This window comes from Pinus tabuliformis, chromosome J (assembly GCF_031772625.1).
Source record: "Pinus tabuliformis cultivar Carrire ecotype Pingquan chromosome J, CPIR1, whole genome shotgun sequence".
Lineage (NCBI taxonomy): Eukaryota > Viridiplantae > Streptophyta > Pinopsida > Pinales > Pinaceae > Pinus > Pinus tabuliformis.
In genome coordinates, this window is record NC_142295.1 from 122,361,949 (window position 1) to 122,373,612 (window position 11,664).

Below are 11,664 nucleotides of genomic sequence, written 5' to 3' on the forward strand. Positions count from 1 at the left end.
TACAAAGGAACAAGACGACTTCGGTTTTTTTACTGTAGAGAAGTCCCACAGAGGGCATGCATGATGTGAATCACTAAAAAAACATTGGCATCAACCATGCTTTATGTAATTTATTTCACATAAAAAAACAAAATGATCAAGAGATTCAAGTTGCTAAATAAAAAATATGCACAAATATTGTGCCCCCTTTGAAAATGATGATCGGTATACAATTGGTGATAACAAGCCTGAAAGTTTTTTTTAATCAGGAGAATTGGTAGACCTGTTGCGTATCTCCGAGAAGACCTAGGATTGAGTCAGTGGGACTTCCAGCTACCCACAAGCCTTGCTATACAGATAAACCAAGTTAAAACCTGGGCGAGGGCCCTATATTGGTTTGAAAACACTTTCTGGTGCGTAAAGCCCACCTTCAGGACTCTTACATTATAGTGTAATTGTATATGAACAACCATAGGGTGTGGATAAGGCCAACCTGAAGTTTTGGAATAAGGGCTCTTATGGTGCAATTGAGTTGAATTTCAAATAAGCTTTGTAGATTTTCTCATCAATAGAATATTTTTCCCTAAATACCTCTATTAGCATCTATCCTAATGAGACTGGGGGAATTAATAGAGAACCAAAGAGGTGGGGAGAGAGGTCTCTCAATGTCCAAGTTTAGATGTTGGAGGAGAAGTGCAACCTTCACCTAGTAACTAGTTCTAGTGTCTTGACCATCACTAATGGCATTGATGATTGAAGTGCTAGGTATTGATGTTTGTTGTGGTTCAGGTAAGAGTTGGCGATGCACTGTATCATGTGCATTATGGTCATTGTGGAAGCTAAGATGATGGTGTAGAGTTGTTTCCTCTACGAGAATATCTTTGATAAGAAAGTTTTGCTTAAATTTGTTTCCCACACACAGGCTCCACACCTCAATCATAAAGATGTGTCCCCAAAGTGTGGAAGAGGGCCCTTTCATTTCTGCAGGTGGTAATATTTGATTAGAATAATTTTTACTACTTCAAAATAGGTGAAAGGAATTTCACTAGTATAGCTTATATATTTTTTCATAGAGGGGCTTTTAATACATGATATTTTCAATAATGCATGTTGGGGAGATAACAAGAAAACTTTGTCAGTCCAACCATATATTTTGGGTTTTCTATGGCATATCTTATATTTGCGACTCTTCATTTCTAAATTTATATTCTTTCATTATTATCGTTTCTCTTTGCCTTCATCCACCACAAGTGTTACTAAGTTAAAAATAATTTCACATTTTGATCATTTGAAAGATAAATTTGTGGAATTTAAAATTCATACTTATAGTTCTCAACATCATAGATTTAGAGATTAATGAATCTTATTAATTTGATATTAGTATAAAGTTCATTCATTATATATTATTTAATGTCAATGGTCTTGTTGTTTCTGTTTATAAAATGAGAAATATATTTGTAATTGATCTTGCTTAGTCTTCAAGCTTTGTCCATCCCTGCCATCTTTGTGTTTTTCCTATGTTCAATGCTCATTATACAAGAACTGTTGTTGACTTTGTTGATAGATTGTTTTCATTTTTTTCTCTTTGGAATAGATATTAGTTCAGCATCGAGCATTTAATTGATCTCTTTCTCGTGTGTAACATTGGAATATTTGCTTGCAAATTATTTTGTGACATTCAAGCATGAAATGTATTTAATGGATCTTCCTTATCATTTAAGTTTATCTTTTTCTTTTGCATAACACTAGTAGTTTTTCTAGGAAATTATTTTGTGACATGATAGCATTAACTGTATTTAATGGATGTTCCTTCTCATTGATGTAGGTAGAGTAATTCCTAAAAGTGTAACATATAGCTATGGGATAGTTCTATTGGACCTTCTTAGTTGGAAACACATCTCGGCTAGTCATGTATGTGCTCTCTCTCTCTCTCTCTCTCTCTCTCTGTGTGTGTGTGTGTGTGTGTGTGTGTGTGTGTGTGTGTGTGTGTGTGTGACAGCCACAAAAAACTTGTTTTTTAATCTACTTTCATGTTTTATTGTGGGTCAACGCTACAATTTTTCCAATCTCTTTCACACAAACATCCTCTCAACTGGCAGTTTTTCTAGGAAAGTATTTTGTGACTTGTAAGAATTAAATGTATTGAATGCATATTCCTTCTCATTTATGAAGGCAGAGTAACTCCTTAAAGTGTAATACATATCTATGGGGCAGTTCTAATGGACCTTCTTAGTGGGAAAGACATCCCATCTAGTCATGTATATGCTCTCTCTCTCCCTCTCTATCTCTATGACAGCCACAAACACACTTGTTATTTATCTACTTTCATGTTTTGTTATGTGTCAACGTTACAATTTTTCAAATCTCTTTCACACAAACATCCTCTCAACTTTTCCCTTCCTGTAGGCAAAAGTAAAGTAGAAGATACAATCAAGTAGCATAGACAGGTCTGGCTCTCTTTTTCACATTTCCATAGAAAGAAAAGGTACCACCTTCATTAAACAACAGAAGCCTTGAATCATTTCTCTTTTAAATAAGATCATTTTTCCTTGTTACTTGTTTAACTTGATTAATTGATGTTTTATGTGCGTTTTATTCTCATCATATAGGACACTGTAGTTTTGAAAATATTCAATGAATTTGGATTTCATCATACTTCGACCACTCCCCTCTGTCCTTTTATGAAGCTAAGACGAAAAATAGAAATTAGGGCAAATAAAGATGTAAGATTTTACAATTTGTTATTAACTTTTAAAGTTAATATGGTGGCTAGAATTTTATATGAAATTTGAATCCATAAATTTGTGTTCTTTTTATTTAGTTGTAGTTGCCATATTACAGCCCAACTTTTTGCAATCAACTAGTACATTCCAACATATGTTATACATTTGGTGTTGCTATCATCACCATTACAAGAGAATAAGAGATTACAATTATAAATCGTTTCTCTAATAGTTTTCTAAACTCTCCTTATTGCTACTACTTTGGTAGCATAGTCATTTATAATCATAATCGATATGAAACATTTTATATAGACTATAATTCCTATAGCATTGAGCTTGCAATATGTGATTACTTTGCTTTATTATGTTTCGTTGTTCAGTAGTTTTTCAACATCTATTTGTCCTTAATATATTTTTTTTAGTTGATTTAAAAGAAGCAGTGCATTTTGGGAACTGTTTCTAGCTAGTATTGAGAGTATTTTGGTTTCTGAAATACATCCAGATGTGAGAAATCATTTCCAAAAGGATGGAAATCCCTCAATGGTTTCTAGCAATTTCTTGGAAGCTTCCGATGTTTTTGCATCAATTTGTTAGAAGTTGTAGTTGAAAAATTAGAAAGAAGGAAACAAAGTGCTTTCTAATCCTTTCCTAGCTCACTAAACCAAAAGTAATATCTCTAAAACCTCAAAGCTCAAGTAAAACAAATAAGATATTCTATGGGAGGTGAAGGGAAATAGCTTAAATGAAAAGATCTTTTCTTGACCATTTTCAAAATTGCTTCGTGGCATTACCTTTGTTTCCTGTAGCTTTCTAAAAAGTCTATCCTGAGTGATCTTGTTTACAGAAACTCATTTCCTTCCCCTTCTTGGTTTCAATATCCAATACTTAGGGATAGATAGAAGAAATATATTTTTTACCTTGATTTTCATATATGTCCATTACAGGCTGAAGTTCCTCTAGTGATACTTATCGATGCTAATCTCGATGGTTATTTAAAATTCTATCATAAATTATGATGTGGGAACTGTTGTTGCAGGCCTTCGATTTGATATGAGGGAAGAATGTGTTGGTGATGATGGGCTCGTCTTTAGATGGATAATATGCAAATGAATATGCAACTAAACTAGTTGGACTGGCATCAAGGTGCTTGCAGTCTGAACCTCGACTAAATCCTAGTACTGAATTGATTCTGGAAACTCCTCACAAGTCTAAGTAGTATAACATGAACTCGGTGATGCCAAATACCTAGTGGAAGGAGTAGGTATTATTCTCTACCACCTTGAGTTAGGTTTTAGATGTTGATGATGTTTTTCTTCACCATTAGTGCAAAAGGAGCCACAAAAAATAAAGGATCATCATCCCTATATTATTTGCAGAGTTATTGACATATTTGTGTTGCAAGAGTTATTATTGTTTTATTATTTTGGGTCTAACTTTAAAGTAAATCTGGCTATTTTATTTTCAACCATTCCATTAAAAAGTATTATTTTGAACTTATTGATATTTGTGACTACTTCGTAAAGTGCTTTTATTAAGTTTATTTTGAGAGTGATTTTGATATAATTTCAGTTGTGATTTTAATTTGGATGTATTTTTATTTTAACTATTTAATAACTCTCATGTAATTTTTGAAGGATGCTAGCTTAATGGAAGAGCACTTGCTTTATAAGCAACAATTTGATGGTTCGATTCCACCGTGTCCTAATATGAATTAATCAATGATATTGTAGTTTATTTTTAAATCAATACTTTTAATATTGGTTTATTTCAATGGTGAGATTTTTTTTAGATTCATTATTTTATAGTCTCTAAAGAGACAAAAGTGATGTTGTATTATCTTTGAATGTAATATTTTATTGTCTCTAGAGAAACAAAAATGAAATTGTCTCTCGAGAGACAAAAATGAATTCTCAAGAGAAACAAAAACGTTTATGTTATATATTGTCTTTATAAAGGCAATATTTTAAAACAATTTAATTTGAGACACCCACTTAAAGACAGTACACAAATTTTCGTTTGTCTCAAGTTAAGACAATTTACCCAAAAACACAATACACAAATTTTAGTTTGTCTCAGGTTAAGACAATTTGCCCAAAAATTGTCTTAAAACCCAGTTTGTATTGTAGTGAAACTTTTCCCAATACTTCCACATACATTTCACTCTAAAAACCCATCTAGTCTATCTCATATGCCAATATGCCAAACATCGCTGTAATTGAATACAAAAAAAAAGGGGAAATTCGTTTTGAACATCACTGTAATTGAATACAAAAACAAAGGGGAAACTCATTTTGAACACACTTGAATGGACTATGAAATTTATTTATATAGAGGGAACTACACAGATTCATGTGACGAAAAAGGTACACATATTCTACGATTGCAAACCCATAGAGGGCATGTTAGAGCCCAGAAATAACGAGAACGATGGAGGATCGGCCGAAGGAATATTATCACCTTCATTATTTTGCACTCTTAGCCGTCTGATTCATATAATGCCCGGCAGTAAACTACTTATGCATACGAACACCGATGCACATAGAGATATATTGATCAGTATAAAGAAGGATTGGAGAGCAGATACTGCTCGATCTTCTTCAACATGGCAATGTTATTTTCCTTTATCTCTTTTGCTTTGCTTTCTTCAACCTGAGCACCAGGAAGGGCCTCGTAATTACAGATCCAGCTCGCGACACATCCCCCTTCTTTCCTGGGAACAAATTTGACCTCAAAGTTCGCAGCACTCAGTTTCTTTCCCAGCACCCCTCCTTCGATATTTGTATACTTGAGCACCATTTTTTCCTCGTCAATTTCATCCACTCGCTCCTTGACGAAGCTGAAATCCTTGTGAGCTGTGACGAGAAAGTGAAAAAGCATGTAAGCACCAAACGATAACAAAGTATTCAACCTCATTTGTAGGGGATTCGTTAATTCAAAAAGCGAAATAACTAGAAGTGGAATTATAATGATATTAAGTAGAATATGTAATCAACCGAGGAATCTATGGGAGTTATACCGGGGGTGAAGTTGATCTGCCTGATGGTGCCTACGCCTCCATCTCCTTGAATTAAGCTCACGGAAGCGACAATTTCAGGCAAAACCTTTGGGAAGAGGTTATGGCTGTCTTTCACCATGGCGTTCCACAGTCTCCTTGCCTCCACTTGAGACACTTCTTCCGTTATTGCAGTCCCTGATACCATCTTCAACTCTACTCTACTGTAACCCAATAGTTTTTCTCCAATACTATCGCACAAAGCAAAACAATAGCTGGTTGCTGTTGTATGCACAAGTGGAGGAGCATGGTGGAATATTTATAGAGGGTTATCTGCGAAAGTTTCTAAGTCTGTACTTCAAAGATGATATCTATGTGATGGTATGACAAAATCTGTATTTCAAAGATGATATCTATGTGATGGTATGAGAAGTGACCCGCACACGACTTGTTGCTGCACACAACACTGACTCTGTGCTCATTCTCTCGGTTTAATAAATATGCGGCCCACTAATATTGAATTCCATGGCATTTTAGAGATATGAATGAGGACGATTCCTAACTCCGCTGTCGTTTATGACTTCAAAAACAACATTAATAATACATTTAGATAACATTGTATACCGTATTTGAAAACTAGTTGTCTTTGTCTTTAGTGTGATATTTTGAAGTTTTCTAGTTTGGCTTTTCAGTTTATTTTTTTAAAATTCCGCAAGAATTTATTGAAATCATAAATTTAAATAATTCAAGTGATCTAAAATTGTAAAGATGTTGAATCCATATATACAGTTAAAAAACCACTTTAAATAAGTTAACACCAATTATAATTAACCTCAAACATTTCAATGATATTCAAATACAAGAAAATCCTCAAAATCACATAATTCTTTAAAAAATCATCTTCAAATTAAAAAAAATGACATTTAGTAAATAAAAACTCCTCTAAATCTCCTCATTCATTTGTGATTCAAAACTCCTGGTGATGAATTGTAATTCAATATTACATATTCAAATTTCATTTGTAGATTCAAAGTTCTTACTCTACGCTAGTTGGTAATTTCTACGAGTTTTTGAGTATATTTCAAAACAGTTAATTTAGTTATACGGGTTTATAAAAATGAGCATACAAATTTAATTGTGTGTCAATTTTTAAATCTATTTATCTTTCTTTTCTGAATCAATTCAATCAATTGAATTTAGAGAACCATAATTCTATTGTATACTGTTGTGTAATTTTATTATAAATATCTAGCAGTCTAATTTCGTTTAATAATCTCCCGAACTCAAGATTATATCTGGAGAAAAGCAAAAATGTAATCCCTTCATCCATTTGTAAATCGAAATCTGTCATTATGACCCAATTATAACCCACAGTATAATCATAAATACATTGTAAATTGAAATTTCTCATAATAATCGAAAGTATAATTCAGCAATACAACTTCAAAAGAGGACTAAGTGACCCATATCCTATGCCTTTGCGTGCATGATACGTTGGTTGATTTCTAGAAAAACGTCGATGACAACCTACGTTGCTTACATAGGCTTCTAGCGGAAAGAGACATTCGGTCGACATTTCTATGATGGATTGCATATGTTTCGAAATTCTATTGCTACCCGAGCATCCTACATCATAATCTTAATATTTTTCTGACCTGTGAATGAAGCTGGTTTGATCCTGATAATTTTCAAACGAGAGGAATCAAGGTGGTCTTAAATGATATATAGATTTAAAAATGAAACATAGAGATATAGTGAAAGTTGAATTTAACTAATAAATAGAAAATGTTGAAACCATATATACATGTAAATTGAAAGTAAGGTAGCTTGGATGGTAGTAGCTTATTTTGAGAAGATATGTGATGGCTTTTCAACTTATCGAATTTTATTATAATGAGGTTGAGAAGTATTTTTTTTATTATGAATAAGCAATGAAAACACCAAACATCCAAAAGAGATGAATGGCCAAAGGATTATGGGTCTAGATGGGTAAATTGGAATGTTAACTTCATGAGGTCCTAACTTTAGCATACCATCTATGTTTGGAACTCATAATAACCCGTTGGAAAGATGCAATATTTGACTATAGATGAAAGCCTCTAATTTTTGTTGGCTTTTCTATAATAAAAACTGTTTTTAGACCTCAAAATGGTTCACGAAATTTACGACCTTAAAAAAAACACAACTTCAAAAATATGAAAAATGTGTCATGACCTATTGTTTTGCAAAATGTGTCATGACCTATTAAAATAATCTCGGTGGTAATGGATATCGACCAAGATAAAAAAAATTGTATTTAAATTAAGATAACCATAATCTCACAAAAAAAATTAATATTGTCATTTGTATATATACTAAATTTTTTACATTTTAATATAAATATTACGTAGTTGTGATAGCTTTAATTTTCCTCAACCTCGTTTCAATGGAAGTGAAAAGTGACTTTGTTTTTATTAATAGTGTGTGTTTAGAGGGTTTTCCCTCTTTTGAATCCCTTTACAATAAATTCAATGTTTCATTAACTCTTGAACATGGTCAAAGAGACTATGAAACATATTTTCTATTCATTCATGTTAGTACAATGTCTATAATATTGGTTCACAATTCACATGATTTAACAAATACATGAAATAAGTGAAATAGCTACAAAGTAGTTAACCTCTGCTTGGTTGAGTAAAATAGAAAAGTCGCAAATCTTAGACAAATTAGTGACATAAACTTTGAAGAAAGTAGCCAAAGCACAAGAACATATTCATTTATTTTATCTATTTTACGAGTCATTTCAAAGTTTGTATCTAGTTTTGGTAATCAATATAATTCTTAAATTTGTGGAATTATGTGTGAGGGCCACATGATAAATACAATAAGGTTATGCTATGAAGATGGAAGAGACGATATATATTTTAATGTAAAGTGATGGTATGAACATGGCAGAGTCATGTAAGATACATTGCGCTGTAATATTACGGTAAGAATAAGTGAAGGATAATTTAAAATTTGATTCAGTTTGATGTGTGTTTCCTTTGTCTATTGATCTTTGTCATGTGATGGTAGGATGAATGTCGTTTATTTATGTTGTGTTCCTTATTTATGGTGGCAACCTTAATTATGAGCAAACCCATTTGAATAAGAGTGAGATACATTTTAATTATGAGCAATGCCTAGTGAACAATAATAAATTGGCACTGCCTTTCCTCCCCTTCATGGAGAAACAAGATACTGAAAACTTGATAAGGGGATCCTTTTCGTCCTTGTGCAATGTTTTTGGTTACTCTTTGAACCTTTTAAGTGAATATTCACTAGTTTGCATATGGACGACCAACCAATTGGTGTTAGAGAAAGGGTGAGTAACCATATAAAAATGTGTACCGAAGAGATATAGGAACAACAAAAAAACTATCCCCACTCAAGTTAGAAAGTTTGAAGACTCTAACAATATTATGTAGCAGAAATTTCTTAAAAAAATATCAAATTTGGCATTAGAATTTGTTAAGTATCATGTCTGCCTAAACATTTTATTATCTGAATTTTTTTTTTTTTTTTTTTTTATAATAAAAATACAAATGGTAAGAATAAATGAAAAAATTGAATGAGATAATGTATGTATAAAATGCGTTACCTTAGAATGTGAGATGCTTTTACCTTAAGATGATTAGATGTCAAGAAACTACCACGGAAAGGAATGTATTGAACTGCTATTAAGGATGCATTAAAAAACACATTCCTATCATGAGATTGTCACATAGAAAAATATATATTATCCATTAAAATCATGGAAATGCAGAAGTGATATCATAATTTCATCAAAATTGTATTGTCGATTTAAATACATACGTTATGGATACTAATATAACATTTTGAAACATTAGCCAAAATACCTTAAAATCAATAGAAAGTCGCAAACAATCCCCAAACTGTTACACTTTCCCTACAAGGATTACTATCTTATACGAAATGTTATTTGTGACTCGTCCATGTCAAATAGCACATGCACGAGTAGTCACTTTCTATAGAGAAATTTAAAATATAGTTTAATCACCAAATTTTGAGTGGTTTTTTCCAAAATTGTATTCCACAATGGCATCCATAAAACAAGGAATGAAGTTGTGAAAGATCCAATAGCAAGTTTACATCGTGCTACAATTAAATGCCTTAAAACATCCTCAAAGAGGAATTCATCATCATTAATATGTTTCTTAACTATAGATGAATTTCCCTACCATTGAATGTTAACTCTTCAGTGAAAAATAATTCAGCGATTAAAAATTAAATTTTTAAAATGTTATAAGCAAAATCTAAAATAAATTTTAAAAATAAATTTATTATTATAAAATTTATGAAAAATGTACACTAAAATTATGTTCTTAATTGATCAAAGTTCGTATATGATTAAGTTGATTAAAAAATAAACAAATAAAATTAAAATAAATTCATTAATATGTTGATGATAAATTTCATATATTATTAAGTTGATTAAAATTTAAATAAAAAAATAATAAAAAATTGTTGATAGATTTAAAAGATATTGTGGTTATATCATTAAATAAACATTAGAGTATTTCGATTATATTTTTCGATAAAGTTCCAGAATATTTATAATAGTATTTATAAATCAAAGGTTGAATTTTTTTTTCAATTTAGCTATGTCCATTTTATCTTTTAATTAAATTAGTTAATTGAAAAACTAAAAGTCATAAGAAATGAATTAGTGATTTTTTGGGTATGTGGTAGTGATAAGTCATGGAATTAATTTATATGATCGTAACAAAACTTATTTAGAAATTAAAAATCTGCATGGCAATATAAAGAAGAATCTCATTAAAATAATGTTACATGTTTTTAAAATATTTATGTCTTAATTTATATATTGATGTTTTTTAATGATTAATAATAATAATAATAATAATTTAAAATAAAATAAAATAAAATATCTATTTTTATAACGTTTTTGTCTTTAACTGCATAAAATGTGTCATAAAATAGTATTTTGACGTATCAACATTATATTTTAATTAAAACAGATAATTATTTAATTGAGAAATCAAAACCATAGAGCATGAATTTAAATTATCGCAAAGATGCTTTAGCCCAAAGCATATGCTAATCATGTCCATAACATATAAAAACATATAGTAAGGTCCATAACATGTATATCACTACTCCCGAATAGCGATCTCGTTGTGCGATAGGCATGTGGCTCGTCACATGGGCAGGTGTCAGCCCGGACGAGCCACGAATAACCAGGATGCTGGCACAGTTAATACGCCGAAAGGTGAAGTCATTTGGGTTTTAAGGCCTATCTATTCGGCATTCAATGCACAGCAGAGAGCGAGGATGATGGCACTCCATAAACTTGAACCCCCTGTCGCTTTCCTGCATTCCCTCAAGCTGTCCGAGCAAACGCTGGCAGAGAAGGAACATTCTCTGGTTCAGTGTAAGATTTCTCAGAGAATTCTTGTCTGGAGATAAATTGGGAGATGCAGAGAGAAAGGCTCAGAATGAGCAGTCGTCGTGGCGGTTCCAGGGGTCGAGCCGCAACATAGCGGCCAGTCACTTCGCCTTCCTCCTCGGTGGAAATCACTTCTGAGCAGAATAGGAACCCGAGCAGACTTGCAGGCCACAGCAATGTGCGTGGGCGGGGAGAAATCATGGATTGTGGTCATGTGGAGCATCCGGGTGTTCGCTACCGGATCCCCTGCACTCTGGAGAACAATACTCTCATTGTCTCAGTCTCGGTGGAACATTGCAACAGTCTCAGGGGGCAATTGGAAGACCTGAATGTGCCAGTGGTTGACATGCAAGTTCCTCTGGTAGATATGAGGCGGCCAACCAGAGCAGACATTCCCCCAGCCACACAAGCAGCTGCTGCAGGCCCTAGTGAGCCGGGGCAGAGGACTTTGCTCTCGGACTCGGACGAATCCCAGAAGCTCAAACGTAAAATGAAGGATGAGCCATACACAACTGATGATG

General features: G+C 32.7%; 1 protein-coding gene across 1 annotated transcript; it reads right to left on the reverse strand.

Moving 5' to 3' along the window:
* Positions 1-4,991: 4,991 nt before the first annotated feature.
* LOC149225895 (pathogenesis-related protein 1-like) lies at positions 4,992-5,998 on the reverse strand. Its single transcript, XM_089377327.1, has 2 exons — positions 5,719-5,998; positions 4,992-5,554 (listed from the first exon to the last, which is right to left on the reverse strand). Exons 1-2 carry the CDS (start codon positions 5,900-5,902, stop codon positions 5,256-5,258), a joined length of 483 nt encoding a protein of 160 aa, XP_089233453.1. The 5' UTR covers positions 5,903-5,998; the 3' UTR covers positions 4,992-5,255.
* Between the last annotated feature and the right edge of the window lie 5,666 nt (positions 5,999-11,664).

Bases quoted from the DNA above. Each gene is read 5' to 3' on its own strand.
- LOC149225895 (XM_089377327.1), bottom strand. From the start codon at position 5,902: ATGGTATCAGGGACTGCAATAACGGAAGAAGTGTCTCAAGTGGAGGCA. The intron at 5,555-5,718 runs GTATAACTCCCA...TTCTCGTCACAG, and splicing joins GCAGATCAACTTCACCCCCG to CTCACAAGGATTTCAGCTTC.